At 37.0% G+C, this 18,548-nt stretch overlaps 1 protein-coding gene and 1 pseudogene across 21 annotated transcripts in view; one reads left to right on the top strand and one right to left on the bottom strand.

Annotated features, from left to right (window-relative positions):
- The window catches only part of nrxn3b (neurexin 3b), a 327,545-nt gene extending 314,041 nt beyond the window's left edge, over positions 1–13,504 (top strand). For 13 of the 21 annotated variants that reach the window (XM_037537684.1, XM_037537682.1, XM_037537680.1 and 10 more), the window contains 2 exons: positions 942–1,020; positions 10,428–12,075. In XM_037537684.1, the coding sequence (XP_037393581.1) occupies positions 942–1,020; positions 10,428–11,380 (1,032 nt within the window). In that variant the 3' untranslated portion in view covers positions 11,381–12,075. Of the gene's footprint in view, positions 1–941; positions 1,021–8,432; positions 8,974–10,427; positions 12,076–13,160 lie in introns of those variants that run through there. The other 8 variants (XR_005130195.1, XR_005130194.1, XR_001856481.2 and 5 more) reach the window with 4 other exon arrangements.
- Positions 13,505–15,359: 1,855 nt separating this feature from the next.
- Positions 15,360–18,139, bottom strand: LOC119263240 (annotated as a pseudogene).
- Between the last annotated feature and the right edge of the window lie 409 nt (positions 18,140–18,548).

The raw sequence follows: 18,548 nt of genomic DNA, 5'->3' as shown, positions 1-18,548 counted from the left end.
AAGTTTTGGGGTATTTGGAGACCTCTCTGGGGGAACTATGTAACATTTTTGTAAAATCAGTTGAGCTGCACACCCCTGAACGGATAAATCTGAGTGAATTAATATGGTTGGATAATCCGACTATGTTCTATATTGAACGAACACCCTATAATGGTAGGCAAATACAGCATTAGTAGTCCTTTTGAGCCTAAGGTTGTCATGTCAGTCCATAAAGATGTATGACATTGTCTGAAAGCAGCACAAATATACTGTTGTTTAAGCATATTTTTCTGTCTATTGACTTTTTAACAAAGATATCTTATGCAAAGGCACTTTTAATTCCCAAAAAACCATTGTTTCTAGAAATTATGAGACCAAGAAAAATGTTATTCTGTTACTGCTTCCAGGCATTTTTTAAAATGAAAGAACTATATTTTATGTATTGTTTTATGTAGGTTATTTCAGCAGATATGGAAACATGGCTGTCACTTAATATATAGGCCAGGTTTGTAGCTCGAATAAATCTATAAATTATCCTTCAGGGTTAATACAGTATCTGTTCACCAGTGAATCTAATTGTTTTTCCAAATTAAACATATTAAACGATGTTTAATTTTGTTAAACTAAATTAAACAGTCTCCACAAAGCTGTTTTTTGAGAGGTTTGTTTTGAATTACTACTGCTACAGTTAATGGCAGCTCATCAGGGCGTTTCCATTATTTGCCCATGCAAAATAAAAGGCTGAATATGCAGGAGACCATAACATTGTCTGACAAGTAATTAATAGAATTCTAATTAATAGAACGCTAAAAAGTAAATGATGTATTTATTTTCCATGCCGATCTCATTCATCAGTGTAATATGTGACAGCATCCGTTTATCTTTCTCTCTCTCTCTCTCTCTCTCTCTCTCTCTCTCTCTCTCTCTCTCTCTCACACACACACCACTTGTAAAACCAACAGACAACAGATGACATAGTGTCCTCAGCAGAATGTTCCAGTGATGATGAGGACCTGGAGGAGTGTGACACAGGGCACCCAGGTGGGATGGATGTGTTAACTTATGCTTGCTTAATTCTGCTCTCTCTCTTTCCTTTTTGATTTGCAAATGAGGGTCTTTTCCTCAAAGCATCACATCCCATGAGAGCACAGTGTAACTTCAGAAGACTCTAGAAAATATCTCTAAATGCACATTGTAGTAGTTTTAATTACCTATAGCTTTTTCAAGTTTGTTAAAAAGGTTAAAAAGACTTTAATGATTAAAAAGTATAAATTTAAACAGTCTGTGAACTGATTCAGATCTAACCTGAATCAGTTCATAGAAGTGTAAAGTTTGCCAGCTTAGGTAAGGCTAAAAAGTTACACTTGACGATGGGCCCTAACTAACATGGTTATGCATTTATACTAATTTTGTTTCCTCGGTTATCAGAGGAGAGTCAGACTTTATGTAAAAAGCACAAAATTAGTATCAATCTCCATGTTGTATGTGCTGATGCTTCAAAATGTATCTTGTACACAGTTGGTTTCTTGCAGTGTGTGTGTGTGTGTGTGTGTCTGACAGAGGATACATTTTGAGATGTTTAAAGGCAAAAAAAATGCTTACTGCATAAAAATATGTGATATTGTGCAGACTAACTGCAATGGAAACTACTTCTCCTGTTTGTCCATTTGTTTCCTCGCGTTGAAAGCTTGCCTTACGTTAAAACATTCTAATAGAGAACAGATATCCTCGAATTTCTGTGTTCATTGTTTTTCACATATAGGTTCTTTTCAAGGTTAAGAGGACATTCTACAGTCTTGTGTATCACAAGTGTAAGACAGTACAACACAATAGAAAACAGTAGGGATAAAATACAGTGTTTTAGAGAACTTGGGGTTTGATAGAGTACTTTTCTTTGTGTGTCTTAAACCAGTCTATAATTTGATGCATATATGGTAGACAACGTTTGTTTTCTTGTCGGCCCTGTGCAGCAATGGGTTTCTGTACTTCAGAATGTAACCACAGCACGAATTTTGGTTAGTCCAGCTCATTTTGCTTCCAGGTTATTACAAAATATACATCCAGTCTGCTGCTTTCACAAGGTCATGCTAGATCACACCCTCACACTGTAATAAATATAATAGGCTAAATAAATAAAGCAGCAAATTGCCAATTGTTGACACCCCCAAGAGCTCCAAATTGCAGCGATACAATATAATATACTATTTTTCCCATTAAACATTTTATATACAGACATTTAGCAGACCACCACAGTCATTCGATTCATATTGACACAGAAATTCATATTCCCATCCTGACCTTTCCTGCTTCAGATTTTATGAAAAGTTTGCATGAGTTTTCCTTCAGCTGTTTTTGGTTTGACCTCTTCATGTGGAGAAAAAAAATACATCTTCCTACTGTATCCTATTAGGCATCCAATTCTTTATGATTTGCATATGTTTTCATATTCTTGGTTCCTTTTCTTTTTATTCTTTTTAATTTGGTGTCCTCATCAGTCCATTTTCCAGGATAAAGTGAATCCTCTCGTTTTTCCTCATCTTGTACCGCATGAAATTTTGGTGGTTGAAAAAAAAAGAAAAGACTAAAGTTCTTCTCCTCATTTTTATGTTTTGTAATATAAGACTAAAATGAAGCATCCCCCATACTATAAACAACAGGAAATGAAAGGCAACAAAATCTTTTCTTGCCATCATCCTTTTTGGTCTTATGCAGGCAACCCCACTCTGTTTCAAGAATGTGTGAAAGAATGATTTCTGTCCCTTCTCTCACCAAACCCCACCATCACATACACACCCCCCATCTTTTTTTTTTCTCTCAGTGTGTCTGCATATACATGTCTGCTTGAATGCAGATGGCATAAAAGAATTTTATTGCCACAAAGTATATCTGTTTTTCTATTGTCTTTGTTGCTCTTTAATCAGAGGCATTTGTGACATGCATTGACTGTAAACTAACTACTAGGAGGCCACCATTTACTATTGCATGGAACAGACTGGCAACATTTTACATGCTTCATATGTGTGCTTTTAGACTAACACTGTCTGCTGTTGTGTGTTTGGGACTGCTGTTGTGGAACATTTCTGCCGTTTCGTCTCATGTCTCATTTATGTGCTTTCTATGTTTGTTAATCTTGCGGTTTTTTGTTCTTTGGATCATTCTGTGTCAAGTGTTTGGGGCTGCACACCATCTGTCACAAATCTTGGAGAGTAGTAAAAGTGATGTCAGAGGCATTGTTTGAGCATGTTTTTTGCTTTAAGTTAAATGTTTGAATTGATTTATTAACCAGTATAAGTCTATATGAGCAACGCCCATTTCTGTTCCCAGAGAAATCATAACCAAAAAAATAACCTGAAAAAATAAAGTACCTAAATCACTCATATTGAATGCTGAATAGCCTATAATGTAATTGCCGTGTTTATTGAACTATTTTGTAGTTTTGTATTTTGTATGTAATCAAAATTTGCAGCTTGGGAAGATCTGATCCTTCACTGCAATCAACTAATATTAATGCATGTTAAATGCATGATTAGCAGTTGAGAATTGTATCACAACTCTGATTATATTTTGGTTATATTATTATGGTTTTTATAATTGACATTTTTTATTGGATCAGCTAAACATTTTCATAATCAAATACCTTTGGCATCACTGTAGCTTTCATGACAGATGGTGTTGAAACCTTCATTCCTTAGATGATTTGACATGGAATTACCCTATTTCACTGTGGTCTTTGTTTTTGTACAGCTGTTGAAGCTACCCTTGACCTAAAGAGAATTCCACAAGAAGGCTTCATGACTACTAATCAATTTAATGGCAATTTGATGGAACAAACAAGTCTGAATAACTTCTACATTTCCCACAGCATAAAAACTAGGGCTGTAGACAAGATTGGCTTGGCTGAGACAGACTTCCAAGACTGACTAGTGAATATTGACCAAATCCGAAGGGGGCTGAGAATAAGTGAAGACTGAGTACAAATGAGAGCATAATCTAAATGACGTTCAGTCCTTTTCAAGACCAAGCCTTAACTACTCCTTACCTCCTTACTGTACAAATTAAATGTAAAGTAAGGTTTTTCTTTCCACAGAACAAAGCAAAACCTGATAATAATAATAATAATAATAATAATAATAATAATAAAGATCATAATATAATATTACCCCATCTATTTATAAACACTAATCGATGCAATTAGACCGTTGAGAACTACATGTCAATAAGTTCAGCAGATAAGCCAATAGAAAAGTTTTTACATTCAATGAGTAGGACTTCCTTTTAAACCCACAGAAAACAATCAAACAATCCAAACTTTTAGATTGGATTTAGGGGAGTACAGCACAAAAGTTCATATTTCCAAAGATGTCCATAATATTTTCAAAGAGATTTCCGTTTCATAGAAAGCAGTCACTGTCAAAAAAAAAAAAAGCTCAGAAAAAAGAGCCCATTAGCACAATATGAAAAAAGATATTCTTGGCTTGAATTAATTAACAATAAGAAAGGAAAACTGGGAAAAATGAAGTATTACATTCCTTTTAGGCTGGCACTGAGGCTCCAAACTAAAGTTTCCTTCAGCCATTTTTCTCCCTAAGATGGCTGCCACCCTGTCTTCTCCATATGTGCGCCTACATTTAAAAGTTGAAAATCTTAACTTAAAGGTCCCTGCTCCGCTTCCTAAACAGTAACTGATCAAAAAAAGCAAGGAATAAACATAATACATTCAAAAATACATAAGATGTGCATCCACCCTTTTCCAGTAAATTAGATAATTTATATAGAAAGTTATATTGAGTGCAGAGAAAGTTTTTAGTTAAATCCACCAGTGCTTGCTCTGAATGAATCCATCCAGCCCCCTCTGATCAAATCAAACAAGTGCTCACTCTTACTGAATCAGAAAGCCACCTAAATGTTGGTTTAGCTTCCTCAGTTAGGACAACTGTATCTGTCATTAGAAACCATTTTAAGTTAAATTACAGTACCAGAGCTCTGCTCTGTTTGCCAAATATGTCAAAGCTCTGTTCCCGTCCTTTCTTGTTCAGTTTAAGCCTTTTTGAGTTGCCTGGCTTTGAGTCATTTTGCATTGGTGATAGGTAAAAGAAAAACTACAGTTATTTTAAATGATAGTTGGACACGACAGTCTGAATTTGGTAAGACTGACAATTCTAAGTACTGTACAGAACACTTTTCTTTACCAAGGTATAAACAATAATAAGACAGTAAATATACCTTCAAAGGTACAGTCATGGTCTTAATGCTTCATTGCATACCTTAAATGATGTACCCTTGAGGGTACCACACCAGTCACAGTTCAGTATTTTTTTCTGAGGCTTTACATCTGGTGTGTTGGTATCGTTCCATAAACAACAACTTAAATATATGTCCATCCTTGGCCAGGAGTTCAAGAAAGCACAATTGGCCTCACTCTTTCTAGGTAGAAAGAAATACCTAAATCAAAGTGCACTGAGTTTGAAATAGATTTGCTTATATCATACGTTCTGTCAGTGGTGGGAAAACTGAACTGCAAAAAACAAGTAAGTTTATGTTTAGCTAGTTATTTGACACTGAAGTCCCAAATCAGTACTGTCAAATCAGTACAGACAAGTCCCAAGTCAAGGTCAAGCAAGAGTCCTAACTTCAAGTCCTAAACAAGTAAGGAAATTTCTTTCAACACTAAGCACCAAAAATGGTAATGTTATTACTACCATAATGGTAATCCATTAGTAGTATATGGCAGTAAGCTAAATTTACTGAATTTGAATGAATGAATTTACAGAAAGGTCAAATGAGTTGAATTTTTCACTTGTTTTAAATGCAGAAGCCATGGGGACTTAACTTTAGTTAAGACTAGAGTTTAAGGACTGAATGAATACTGATACCTTGATTGCATTTCACTTATTTTTACCTTAGGAAGGCAAAATGAAAAGCTCACGCTGGGCTTAAATATGGTTATAGCTATCGATGAAGTTGAAAATATAAGGTATTGTAGATTGTGGAGAGTCTCGTCTACAGCCAGTCTCAACATTTCTTCCAATAAGTTCAAGTCTAATTAAGTGTCTGAGTCTTTTTTATATCAGAGTCAAGTTGCAGGTCTTTTTTATTTTTGTTTAATCTGGTCATTAAATTTGTGATTTAAATCTGACTTGATGTGACTCCCAATCCACACCTCTGCATTCTGTGTCATGTCATGTTTTTCTTTCTCAGTACACAGTGGGTGTCACTGTGCATAAGCATCATATTCAGGGAAGAGCCATTACTTCCAGCTTCAAGGATTTACCTCAGGTTGATCTCAAGTCAGCACAGTGGCAAACTTTGACAATCTCATGTTTGAAATATGGGCTTTGGGCTGCAAAAATGCAAACAATGTGGCAACATGGAGAAGCAAAATAAGAAGCAAAAAATATAATTTCCTTGGCCCAAGCCAAGTTTGAAGTCTTGAATTTTGAATATAAAATATGTAAGGAGAAAATCTAGTTTTAATCATTTCAGAATTACAGAAGTGTGTGAATTATAGTAGAATATAGTGAAGTCATGGTCAACGATAAGAGGTCTTTTAGCAAGAACTGTTGTTAGTAATGCAAAGAATGCGCATGTGCAAGTGCATTTTAAAAACTTCAATCCTCAAATTTAGATTGTGGCCATGTTTTCTTGCAATAACTTCTGAAAACTATTATGTATTAGAATGTTGCTTCTCTTCAGTTATGGGCATCAGAAATAACTATTAGAGCATGCTAAAATATCTGAATATACACCACTGCTAGTTTGATGCTAACATAATTTTGGAAGTCTTATAAATTCATTGTGTGCCCCCATCCCCAGCAACATAAAAACTGAGACATGAGGAGGACACAGTATATTCAGTGAAATATGAATGGGATAGCATGTAACCCTCAGCATTACGTGTTTTTTGAGTGATATTTGAACAAGCCAAATGGTACAAACTGTTTGATGTTTATGTGAGATTTAACAATTGATTTCAAATATATTTTTTAAATGTTAGTGTGGCTTGCAGTTTCACCATTAAAAAAAAAGGTCCTAGTCTTGCATGAAACTGGAAGCTGTTGCTAAGTTTAGTGCAAAATGAACAGACTTTCATATAAGGACATTGGTGTGGAGTTTGGCTCATAGAAATAAACCTAATAGCAGTTGTTCTTTTCAGAATACGGGACTTATATCTATAGTGAGGATAACAGCCTGTAAGTCATACCCCTGAAAATCTGTTCCAGTACTGCGTTATTAATGGAGAAGTCTAAGTCTCAAATATTTTTCCTTTTTTCCAAGTCTGAGGTCTAAATAATTATATTAAGATAATAATTAGATCTGCCTCGATCTGCCTTCCCACTTCTGCTCTAAAGCCTTATGAGGTGTTGTGAATACTAAAATAATTTGTAATTAGTGATGCAAATTAAATTAATTTGCCATCTTGTGGAATTTCTCATGTTTTTACTGTTGACAAATGTCTAGCGAATGGCTGTCGGTTATGCAATGGTTTAAAGTGAATGTATTATGCCACCAGTAAAAAATGTATGAATGTATGAAAACAAATAATATGCACCAAATTATCAAGATATAGAATTGAGTGTATGCACTTTTTGTTTTTACAGGTAGATGTTTATATCTTAAAATATCCCACAGCCGTTGGCTCAGTGTTTTTCTAAGATCTGTAATTCAGTCTCCTGATCCCAGCTTGCGCTGCTGTTATTCTGCTTTCCCTAAATGCAACTTACTCAAAAGTGAATTGTTTTCGCAATATCAACTAAGATTTGTCAGCTTTGCCAGTTTTACCCTTTTCCAAAATATAGTTTTTATAGTATATTGTTTTACAGTTTTGTGCTACAAAAAAACTGAAAGTATGAAGCAAGTCATACTTAAGCAAGTATAGTGTTTTATATACAGTTGTATACAGTGCCCTCCAGAACTGTTGCCACACTTGGCAAAAATGATCAAAAAATGCTATGTAAGTGTGACTTGATCTTGAAAATATATTTTCAAGATTTATTTTAAATTCTGTTTTTTTTTTTTTTAGTCTAAGGGTGTCAATAATTTTGGGGGTCACATTGTATGTATATACATATGAACAGAGAGGCTTTGGCTGATATGAGAAACATTTCAGAAACATTTTGTAGGTCCCAAATCAAATGATTGTAGTTCAAAATTCATCAGGTAGTATGTAAGTTGTTGTCATGATTATATTTTCACTCAAACTTTTTTGATTGCTTATAATTTCATTGAGAAATAGACAATGCAGTTCCTTAATTAAGGTATTACCTTAATAACAGTAAATATATTAGATTTTATGCTTGATTTTCTCTCATTGACCCAGCAATTTCTGAACTGCATAGAAAAGAAGTTGCAGCTTAGGGTCTGTAAGAGTATCAGTTTTGATAGCGTTATTTTTTTTTCTTGTAGATGGGCATGTATATGCTCATTGTTTGTATATCCCCATCCCTTCCTTACAGCCAAAAGCTCTAATGCCGCCCGACCACTTCGTATCGCCTTTACATGGACATGGCAACTGACGTACACATTCATTTCCATCTATATCATCTACCTAGTATGTCCATAGGTCCCTGTCTTTCTCCCTTTTTCCTCATGTAGCATTGATAGAATATGTACAGTCATCCATTTATTCAGAAATAATGTACAAATTAACAAATTAAAACTAAGCACAATTTCCAAAAAGAAAAACAACACAATTGTATATACTAAAAGACAAATTAATTTATCTAAGTGATGCTAAATGTATAGGTTTTTTTTTGTTAAAAGAAAAAATATTTATTTGTCAAAAGAAAAATATACAGGATGGTGAAGTTTATTTTTCATGTTATGGTATGTGGGTATGTATGTTGTTGCCTCCTGTATCATCTTTGTTTATTTATTTATTTTTTAAATTGAGTTAAATCCATAGACTTAGCATGTCTATCCAAGAGCATTCTTACAGAACTTTCCTTTATAATTTTTTTTTTCTTCCTGCCAAAATCATGCGGGCAATTAATTGATGTAAGTTACAAAAACAATGGTATGCTTCCTTTAAAAAGGCTTTTTTTCTGGTTTGTTTGTTTTTGTTAATTACTAATCCCTTTTAATCAAGTTATCTGTGCCTTTGGTTTGCGAATGTTTCTAGTGTCTGCTCTAACAGTTCAAAAGTGTTTGCACTGCCTTTATTTCCTCTTTCCTTTTGGTTCGCTAGTAAAGACTTGCATTGCCTAATAGTGCCCTATGTTTGTAAGTCTGCACTGTTTTCAGCAAGCCCTACTGGTGAAGGTTTGAGTAGCTTCAACCAACATCTGGATGTTTTACTACTTCACGTACTTACACACTCACATGTGCCGTAAACTCTTATCACTCCAGCATATTGTTGAATAAAGCAAAGAAGATTTTTTTTTTTATGACAACCAGGAATTGGTCCATTTATTAGTTTGGCTCGTTTACACTGTTTGCCTAAAAAAACAGTAAGAAGATTTTTGCAGTCCAGACCAAGACAATGGAAAGTGCAGATTCACTGTTGAAAATCATTTTTGTCTTAAGACTAGACATAATATATGGATGAGGATTGACTTTCAGCTACTAATTTCAAGTCAAATGAAGAAGTCAAAACATCAAGGTGTTGTTGAACTGTTATGTGACTTTGTGCCATTGTGGTGACTATTTTTGACACTGTCAAAAGGCAAATGGCTTTGATTTTTCTATCAAAGCTTATTTAAACTGTACATAGTTGTTTTCCTTCTCTGAGATCAGTGTATATAAGCCTCATGTAATAAAATACTGGGTCTGTTTTTTGGGGAAACATTGTTGAATATAAAGCCTATGAGTTAACATATATCAGAGGTGCACAACTCCGGTCCTGGAGGGCCGATGTCCAGCACAGTTTGGAGGTTTCCCTGCTCAAACACACCCACTTAACCTGGCAAGTAACAGATAATTAAAGTCTAATCAGCTATGTTGGAACAGGTAAATCACCAGACTGTGCTGGATACTGGCCCTCCAGGACCGAAGTTGTGCACCCCTCCCTGCCATATAGAGTTCTGAAATATCTTAATCCTAGTTGAGGTTCAAACGCACTGAATTTTTTGTTGAATGATTTTGGTCTTTTAAAGAGTTTCCCCTCTTCTGGTATCGCTAATCTTCTATGGACAAACCCTAAGCAATTTACATTGAAAATATATAGTGAAGGCTGAATACAAATTCCTATGTCCTTTATAAAATTAAGTGTAGCTCAAAACCTAGTCACCTCTGTTACAGCCTTTTGATGCAATTAATCATGTCTCCCCATCTCTTTTTTGTTCTAGTCTTAATTTGCTTTGGGCATTGATGTAGAAACTTTTTTTCTTTTGGTTTGTTTCATATTTTTTTCCAAATTTGTTTTGTGGTTGCTTGGCTCTGTTTGTTTTCAGTAGCTTTATTTAAGGAGGTACTTTACCACTAATTTGCTGTCTTTTTATATTGTTTTCTAGGAGGGGAATTAGTGATTCCCGTTCTAGTTGAGGACCCCATAGATATCCCTCCAGTTTCCACTCGATCCCCTTTCATTCCTCTTCCCCCAACCCTACGCCCTGTTCTCACCATTATTGAGACCACCAAAGAGTCCCTGTCCATTGCCACTGAGGTGGGCGTACCTTGCTTGTCGGACCGAGGCAACGATGATTGTGATGATGATGGTGATGATGATGGTGATGGCTTGGTGATATCTGGGTTTGGATCTGGGGAAACATACGACTCTAGCCTCCCTCCTACTGATGATGAAGATTTTTACACCACCTTCTCCCTGGTAACAGATAAGATCTTGACCACATCGGCCTATGAAGGTGGCTACAAAGCTCTCGCACCCAAATGGGAGACAAAGGACTTTAAGCCTAGTAAGGCTTCTGAGGCAGGCAGGACTACACTCATACCACGTCTGCCTGACCCTAGAAGCTCAGTAGCAGCATTTGTTACATCTGAGGCACCTCCTAAAATTCCTGCTGGTAAAATAAACAACCGTGAGGTCAAACCCCAACCAAATGTAGTGCTGCTCCCTCTGCCCACATCTTACGACAATGATGGCACCAAACCAAGAGGCCCGCTCAACACTCAGCCCATGCTGCACAATGTTCCCAGCGCACTGCCCACCATACCAGGAATCAGGAGGGTTCCACCTGGTGCCTCGGAAGTTATACGCGAATCCAGCAGCACTATGGGTATGGTGGTGGGTATTGTGTCAGCTGCTGCCCTTTGCATCCTCATCCTACTCTATGCTATGTATAAGTACAGGAACAGAGATGAAGGTTCCTACCAAGTGGATGAGACACGAAATTACATTAGCAACTCAGCACAGACTAATGGCGCAGTAATTAAGGACAAGCAGCCCAGTACCAAGGGCACCAGTAGCAAGAGAACACGAGAGAAGGACAAGGAATACTATGTATAAAACAAAATCTGAACAACGGACCCAAAACTGGAGAATCTTTGCAGTACTACATTTAAAAAGGAAATTCTCTAAGAACTCAGAAACATTGAGTCTGAAATAAATTATAGGCATTGTAGTTTGAAGCAGACTTTCTGTGGTAAGGGAACGGAGAATGTTGATGGCGACATGGAGGATCTTGTTTATTTCTGTCTGGTTATGGGCCATAACCAGTGTAAAATATGTCATTGTTACATTGTTATCCCCAGAATGACTTTTTAAAGTACATGATCCTTGGCATAAAAAGTGTCCACTGTAGCCCTGTATAATACAGTAATGATCATGAACCATGTTGGGCATGCATGTCAAATGTGTGTGATTTAGTGTTGGCGTCTTTGCAAGAGCAGAGCTAGAGAAAGACTTGTTTTGGTGCGAAGGTAAACTGTGAGCACAATTTGCCATAAAAGCAGCTCATTTGTTTTGTTGCAAATCTAATCCTGAAGTTTTAAGGAGTGGGTGGTGGAAATGACACATTTGAATAATTTATTTCATTTTTGCATTTTTTTTTAATTTTCCATTTCTTCATGTCTGATAACTGAGGACATTCAAATATTCCATTCAGATTTCAGTGTGACCTGTGCCAGAGTCACTTAATAGATGGGCTTCATTCACCTTCTTAAAAGCAATTTTTTTTGAGACAAAATAAAAAATGTTCTTTTCAGGTTTCTTCCATTCTTGACTGGTTGTATCTAAAGTACAAACCTGGGATTTCTGTGCCACTGAAGTCCTTTGAGAGTTTTTTTTACTAGAAGTCATGCAAAAACACAGGACCATTTTGAGGCACGTGAATTCTATGGAGAATTACACAAACCAATTCTCTCTTATCCAGTCTCTTTTGTGGTTGCATACACAGACATGCCATAGCAAAAAACGACCAAAAACATTAAATGTCAGAATAACATCAAAATACATTTTGTCACAGGAGTTGCAACTATGTACCCAGGCCCTTTTCATTATATCCAGTATCTGAAGGAAAGGTAAAATATGAGGAATTTTTCATTATTACAAAAGCTAAACCGAATGTTATCACCATCAAATGTGTCATAAGTAACTCTGTTTACATATATTACTACATAAATACTATAGTACCTTGTAGGCTGATACTGAACATTTGGATTTAGCATATATTTCTTTATCTGTACATTATTATTTTTTTATAATTAATCCATTATTAATAAATACCATTCACAAAGAGTTGAGAATAATGCAGATAATGCTAAATGTTTTTTTATCAATTAGAGATGCTAGATTATATATGGGGTTGGTTGAGTCACATGAACGTTTGGCTTTTGGAAATTGTCAGTTGATGGAAGTCACCATTCTCAGTTGCATCAGCCTCTTTATTACTATTTGTGTTCCATTATTTATTTTAATAAGATGGAGAGAACACACATAATAAAAACAGATGATGGAGTTGAATGCATAGTGCCGCTATATTTCTGAAATACGTTGTTTTACTTTATCTGTGTTCCATTGTAATTTCATTTCTATGTTCTACTGTGTTATTTCCTATTTCTGTTTTTTTCACCATTTGTCACAGAAGCAATTTTGTGCATATATTTCGTTTTGATTGTCGTTTCTGTTCTTTTTTTATTCATCAGTTGTTTTTGCTCTTTTAACTTTAAACTATGTCCAGCAATAAAATGTTCCCAGATGTTTTCAGTATTACTGTAATAGTTGCTGATTTTAGATGTTATTTGTTTAGTTTTGACCTATTGTATATTTTTCAACTTACCAACTACAGCCATCCAGTTCCCTACCTGGAAATGAACCTTCAGCCCTCCAGTTAATAGCCATTAGCATCTCAGGAGATGGATCCATGTATGAGGACAACACTGATTAGATCTGGTGATGGTACAAATGGCAAGGAAGAATTAAAGCCTTTGACTTGCATCATTATTGCTATTTCTCCTATCCACAGACTTTATTCACCTATTTTCACTTTGTTCGCAATATTGCTTATATTGTTAAAAACAAAGGTACCAAATGAACCCAGAAGGGTTCTTTGGTCCACTGTCCTTAGGAACCACTGTTGGTTCAATAAATAACCTGGAAGATTTTTTAAAGGACCATTAATGTAAATGATGTGTGAGTGTGAAAAACCTCCACATAATGTCCCATACCAGTAAAAGGTTTTTCCGAGAACCATACGCCCAAGCCAAATATTCATTTTTAAGCATTTACACAGCAGCTGCCAAGTGCAACTTTCAAACACACCAGAAACTGTAGACATCTGTCACATCTAAATGAGTTTGGGCTTTGTCGTGTACAGAGCACTCTTGCTGTTAGAGGGAATACAGCTAATAGGGAGAAACTATATGGAAATCTTTAAAGAGCTCTATGGAGAATCTTCAGCACCAACTTAGCTGAGGTTAATTGTAATGGATGACAATGGTTAAAGTCAAAACTATAAACTGTCGTTTAAAACGGAAAAGCTTTCTAATCTAGATAAATACAACATACAACCCCAATTCCAATGAATTTGGAACATTGTGTAAAACATAAATAAAAACAGAATACGATGATTTGCAAATCCTTTTCAACATATTTTCAATTGAATACACTACAAAGACAAGATATTTAATGTTCAAACATATAAACTTTATTGTTTTTTGGCAAATATTCACTCATTTTGAATTTGATGCCTGCAACACGTTCTAAATAAGTTGGGATGGGGGAATGTTTACCACTGTATTACATCGCCTTTCGTTTTAACAACACTCAATAAGCATTTGGGAACTGAGTACACTAATTGTTGAATCTTGGTAGGTGGAATTCTTTCTCATTCTTGCTTGACGTACAACTTAATTTGCTCAACAGTCTCCGTTGTCGTATTTTACGCTTCATAATGTGCCACACGTTTTCAATGGGAGACAGGTCTGGACTGCAGGCAGGCCAGTCTAGTACCTGCACTCTTTTACTACGAAGCCACGCTGTTGTAACGTGCAGAACGTGGCTTTGCATTGTCTTGCTGGAATAAGCAGGGATGTCTCTGAAAAAGACGTTGCTTGAATGGCAGCATATGTTGCTCCAAAACCTGTATGTACCTTTCAGCATTAATGGTGCCTTCACAGATGAGCAAGTTACCCATGCCATGGGCACTAACACACCCCCATACCATCAGAGATGCTGGCTTTTTGAACTGTGTACTGATAACAATCAAATCAAATTTATTTGTATAGCGCTTTTTACAATGGATGTTGTCACAAAGCAGCTTTACAGAATTTCGAAAAAGACAAAGTTTTAACAGGACTGTAAGAACGTACAAAAACCTCCCCGGTGGGCAAGCCAGGGGCAACAGTGGCAAGGAAAAACTCCCTCAGAACTGAGAAAGAAACCTTGGGAGGAACCAGGCTCACCAGGGGGGACCCATCCTCCTCTGGTCAAACTACCTACAAGTGATTATACTACGAATATTAATAGCAGTAATATTGGTATTAGGAATAGCTAGGAGTCCATGAGAATATCAATGTAGGGTGGGCAGCTAGTCCAAGGTAGGTGGGGGCAGCTGGGGCGTGGGCAGCTGGTCTGAAGTGGGTAGCAGGAAGGCTCGTCAGTCGGTCATCCTTCAGTGTTCAGCCGGACATATGGGTGATTGTATACTCGGAAAGAAAGCAGGGAGCTGGAATTAGTTTTATTCTATCCGTTTGTACATAAACAGGGGATGTAAACATTTACAGAGTGTGGCTAATGACTCTGGCAGATCTGACTATGACAGCTTAGCTAAAAGGAGAGAACCAGAAGGACACACAGACACGGCAGCACTCTAAAACAGTTTGGCATCCCTCCGCTCCACCGTCCACAAACTTGAGTGACCGCGTGCGAGCAGCGGGAAAACAGCACCAACGTCTCAGTTTACTATAATTCCCTGTGTCCATGGACCCCTGGATCTGCTGCCTTTATCTAAGGGGGAACATTACCTACCAAAAGCTAAACTGAACAAGTGAGTTTTCAGCCTAGTCTTAAAGATGGAGTCCCGAACAGTTTCTGGAAGATCATTCCAGAGTTTGGGGGCTTTATAAGAAAAAGCTCTTCCCCCAGCTGAAACCTTCTGAATTCTGGGGACTATTAATAAGCCAGCACTCTGTGATCGGAGTGGTCGTGATAGCTCATAATGAGAAACAAGGTCTTGTAAGTACTCGGGAGTGAGCCCATGTAGGGCTTTATAAGTCAATAAAAGGATTTTATAATCAATACGGAATTTAACAAATTTTTATCAAAATTTGATTATATTAGTCCAGTGCTATCATCACTTCATTGGTTAGTGATGATAGCACTGGACTAATATAATCAAATTTTCTAGTTTTAGTGAGGACCCTGGCTGCGGCGTTTTGGACTATTCCAAAACGAGCAATTCCTGCTCGTGCATCCTGACAGTAGCGCGTTACAGTAGTCTAGCCTAGAAGCAATAAAAGCGTGTACTAGTGTTTCTACATCACGCAGGGACAGGGCATTTCTTATCTTCGCAATGTTGCGAAGATGCAGAAAAGCTGTCCTAGTGATGCTGCCTATGTGTTGATCGAATGATAAATCTGAATCTATTATAACGCCAAGATTTTTTGCTGCTGAGCCAGGTGTGGCTGGAAAGTCAGCAAAATTTAAGATTAAATCTGGTAATTTACTTCTTGCTAATTTTGGACCCAGAAGGAGAACCTCTGTTTGGTTACTGTTTAATAGAAGGAAGTTACGTGAGATCCAGCCTTTTACGTCTTTTACACAGTCCTCCATTTTCTTTAACCTGTATTTGTCATCAGGCTTGGCTGATATGTACAGTTGAGTATCGTCTGCATAACAATGAAAGTTTACGCCATGGTTACTTATAACTGTGCCTAACGGTAACGTGTATAGTGTAAACAATAATGGTCCTAATATAGACCCCTGCGGAATTCCAAATCTCGGAATTCCAAATCTCATTGGAAGATAAATTGTTTACCCTAACAAACTGATAACGTTCTGATAGGTAAGATCTGAACCATGATAGGGCTGTCCCTGTGACTCCAACCATGTTTTCTAACCTTTCTAAGAGAATGTTGTGATTTATTGTATCGAAAGCCACGCTAAGGTCAAGTAGCACTAAGAGAGATATGTAGCCTTGATCAGAGGCAAGAAGAAGATCATTAGTTATCTTAACTACAGCTGTCTCAGTGCTGTGGTGTGGCCTGAATCCAGATTGAAATTTTTCATATATATGGTTCTTGTGTAGATATGAACTAAGTTGTTGGGCCACAGCTTTTTCTAAGATCTTTGATATAAATGGTAAGTTAGAAACAGGCCTGTAATTAGACAAAACGGCGACAACAAGATTTGGTTTCTTGATCAAGGGTTTGATAACTGCTAGTTTAAAAGCTTTGGGTACATGGCCCAGACTAAGGGATGAGTTTACAATAGTTGAAATAGGGTTTATAATAACTGGCAGCACTTCTTTGAGTAATTTTTATGGAATTGCATCGAGTATGCAGGTTGTGCAATTTACAGAGAGATAATCGTCTCTAGTTCTAGCTGTGGGAGTGGGTAAAAAGTTTCCAGGCTCTTTTCTACAGCTGTGTTTTATTCTATATCAGCCAAGTCAGATGACAGCCAAGCTGGATTTGAATTTAATACTGTGGGTTGAATTTGTTGTCTAATATTTTCAATTTTATTATTAAAGAAGTCCATAAAAACTCCACTAGTGAGAGCTGCTGGAATTTCTGGTTCAGTACCTGCCTGATTTTTTGTGATTTGGGAAATCACATTAAACAGTGTTCTAAGATTATACTTATTTTTCTCGATCAGCAAGGCCAGATATGCTTGAGCTTCAGTGAGAGCATTTCTATACTCTATAAGGCTGCCTTACAGGCAGAGTGGAACACTTCCAGTTTGGTTTAACGCCATTTCCGCTCTAATTTCCGAGCTGTTTGTTTTAAGGTCTGGATTTTATCGTTGTACCATGGGGCGAGCTTTTTCTGCCTTATTCTTTTTATTTTAAGTGGGGCCACATTTTCTAAAGTAGATTGTAAGGCATTTTCTAAATAATCAGTTAGTAAATCTAGTTCCATTGGGTCTGATGCAGTGGAGACTGGGGTTGATAGCTCTGGCAGATTTTCTATAAATTGTAGGGCGGTAGAAGGTTTTATTGAGCACTTTGTTGAATAATGAGGGGACGTATATATATTATGGCTAAGTCATAGCTCATATGAAATTAGGTAATGGATTGCTGTGGTTTGCGGTAGGATATTAAGCTTGTCTATGTTAAGACCTAGTGTCAAAACTAAATCTAACGTATGATTACAGTAGTTTGTAGGCCTTGTTACATTTTGGGTAAAACCAACAGAGTCTAGGATTGAGGTAAATGCCTTTTTTAATGGGTCATCTAAAGTGAATATTAAAGTGAATATTAAAATCTTCTCAAAGTGAATATTAAAATCTCCTACAATTATTACTTTATTGTTGCACACAGCCAGGTTTGCAGCAAAGTCACTAAATTCTTTTATAAATTCAGAGTATGGCCCTGGTGGCCTATAAATGTTAAATAATGAAAACGCCTTCTTTTTTTGTGACTGGATTTGTAATGTGAATAGAAAGGACCTCAAAGGAAGTAAAAGTGTCGCATTGTTTCTGACTGATATCGAGAGTATTTTGTTATATTATACAGACTCCACCTCCCTTGCCTGATAATCTTGGCCTATGTGCATAATTATAGCCTACAGGCGTGGCTTCATTTAAAGCTAAATATTCATCTGGTCTAACCCATCCATCCATTTTCTAAGCCGCTTCTCCGTCAGGGTCGCGGGGGGGTGCTGGTGCCTATCCCAGCAGTCTTCGGGCGGAAGATAATACACCATGGACAGGTCGCCAGTCCATCGCAGGGCAGACAGACAGACACAGACAGTCACTCACACCTAGGGGCAATTTAGCATGTCCAATTGGCCTGACTGCATGTCTTTGGACTGTGGGAGGAAACCGGAGAATCCGGAGGAAACCCACGCAGACACGAGGAGAACATGCAAACTCCACACAGAGAGGACCCTGGTCGCCCGGCCGGGGAATTGAACCCAGGCCCTCCTTGCTGTGAGGCGACAGCGCTACCCACCGCGCCACTAAACTTTTTTTTGTCTAAAAAAAGTCAAATTTATGATCGCTTATAATTTCATTT

Source organism: Pygocentrus nattereri, chromosome 4 (assembly GCF_015220715.1).
Source record: "Pygocentrus nattereri isolate fPygNat1 chromosome 4, fPygNat1.pri, whole genome shotgun sequence".
NCBI classification, from domain to species: Eukaryota; Metazoa; Chordata; class Actinopteri; order Characiformes; family Serrasalmidae; genus Pygocentrus; species Pygocentrus nattereri.
The sequence above is the reverse complement of the archived record's forward strand: the minus strand, read 5'-3'. Positions and strand labels throughout refer to the sequence as shown.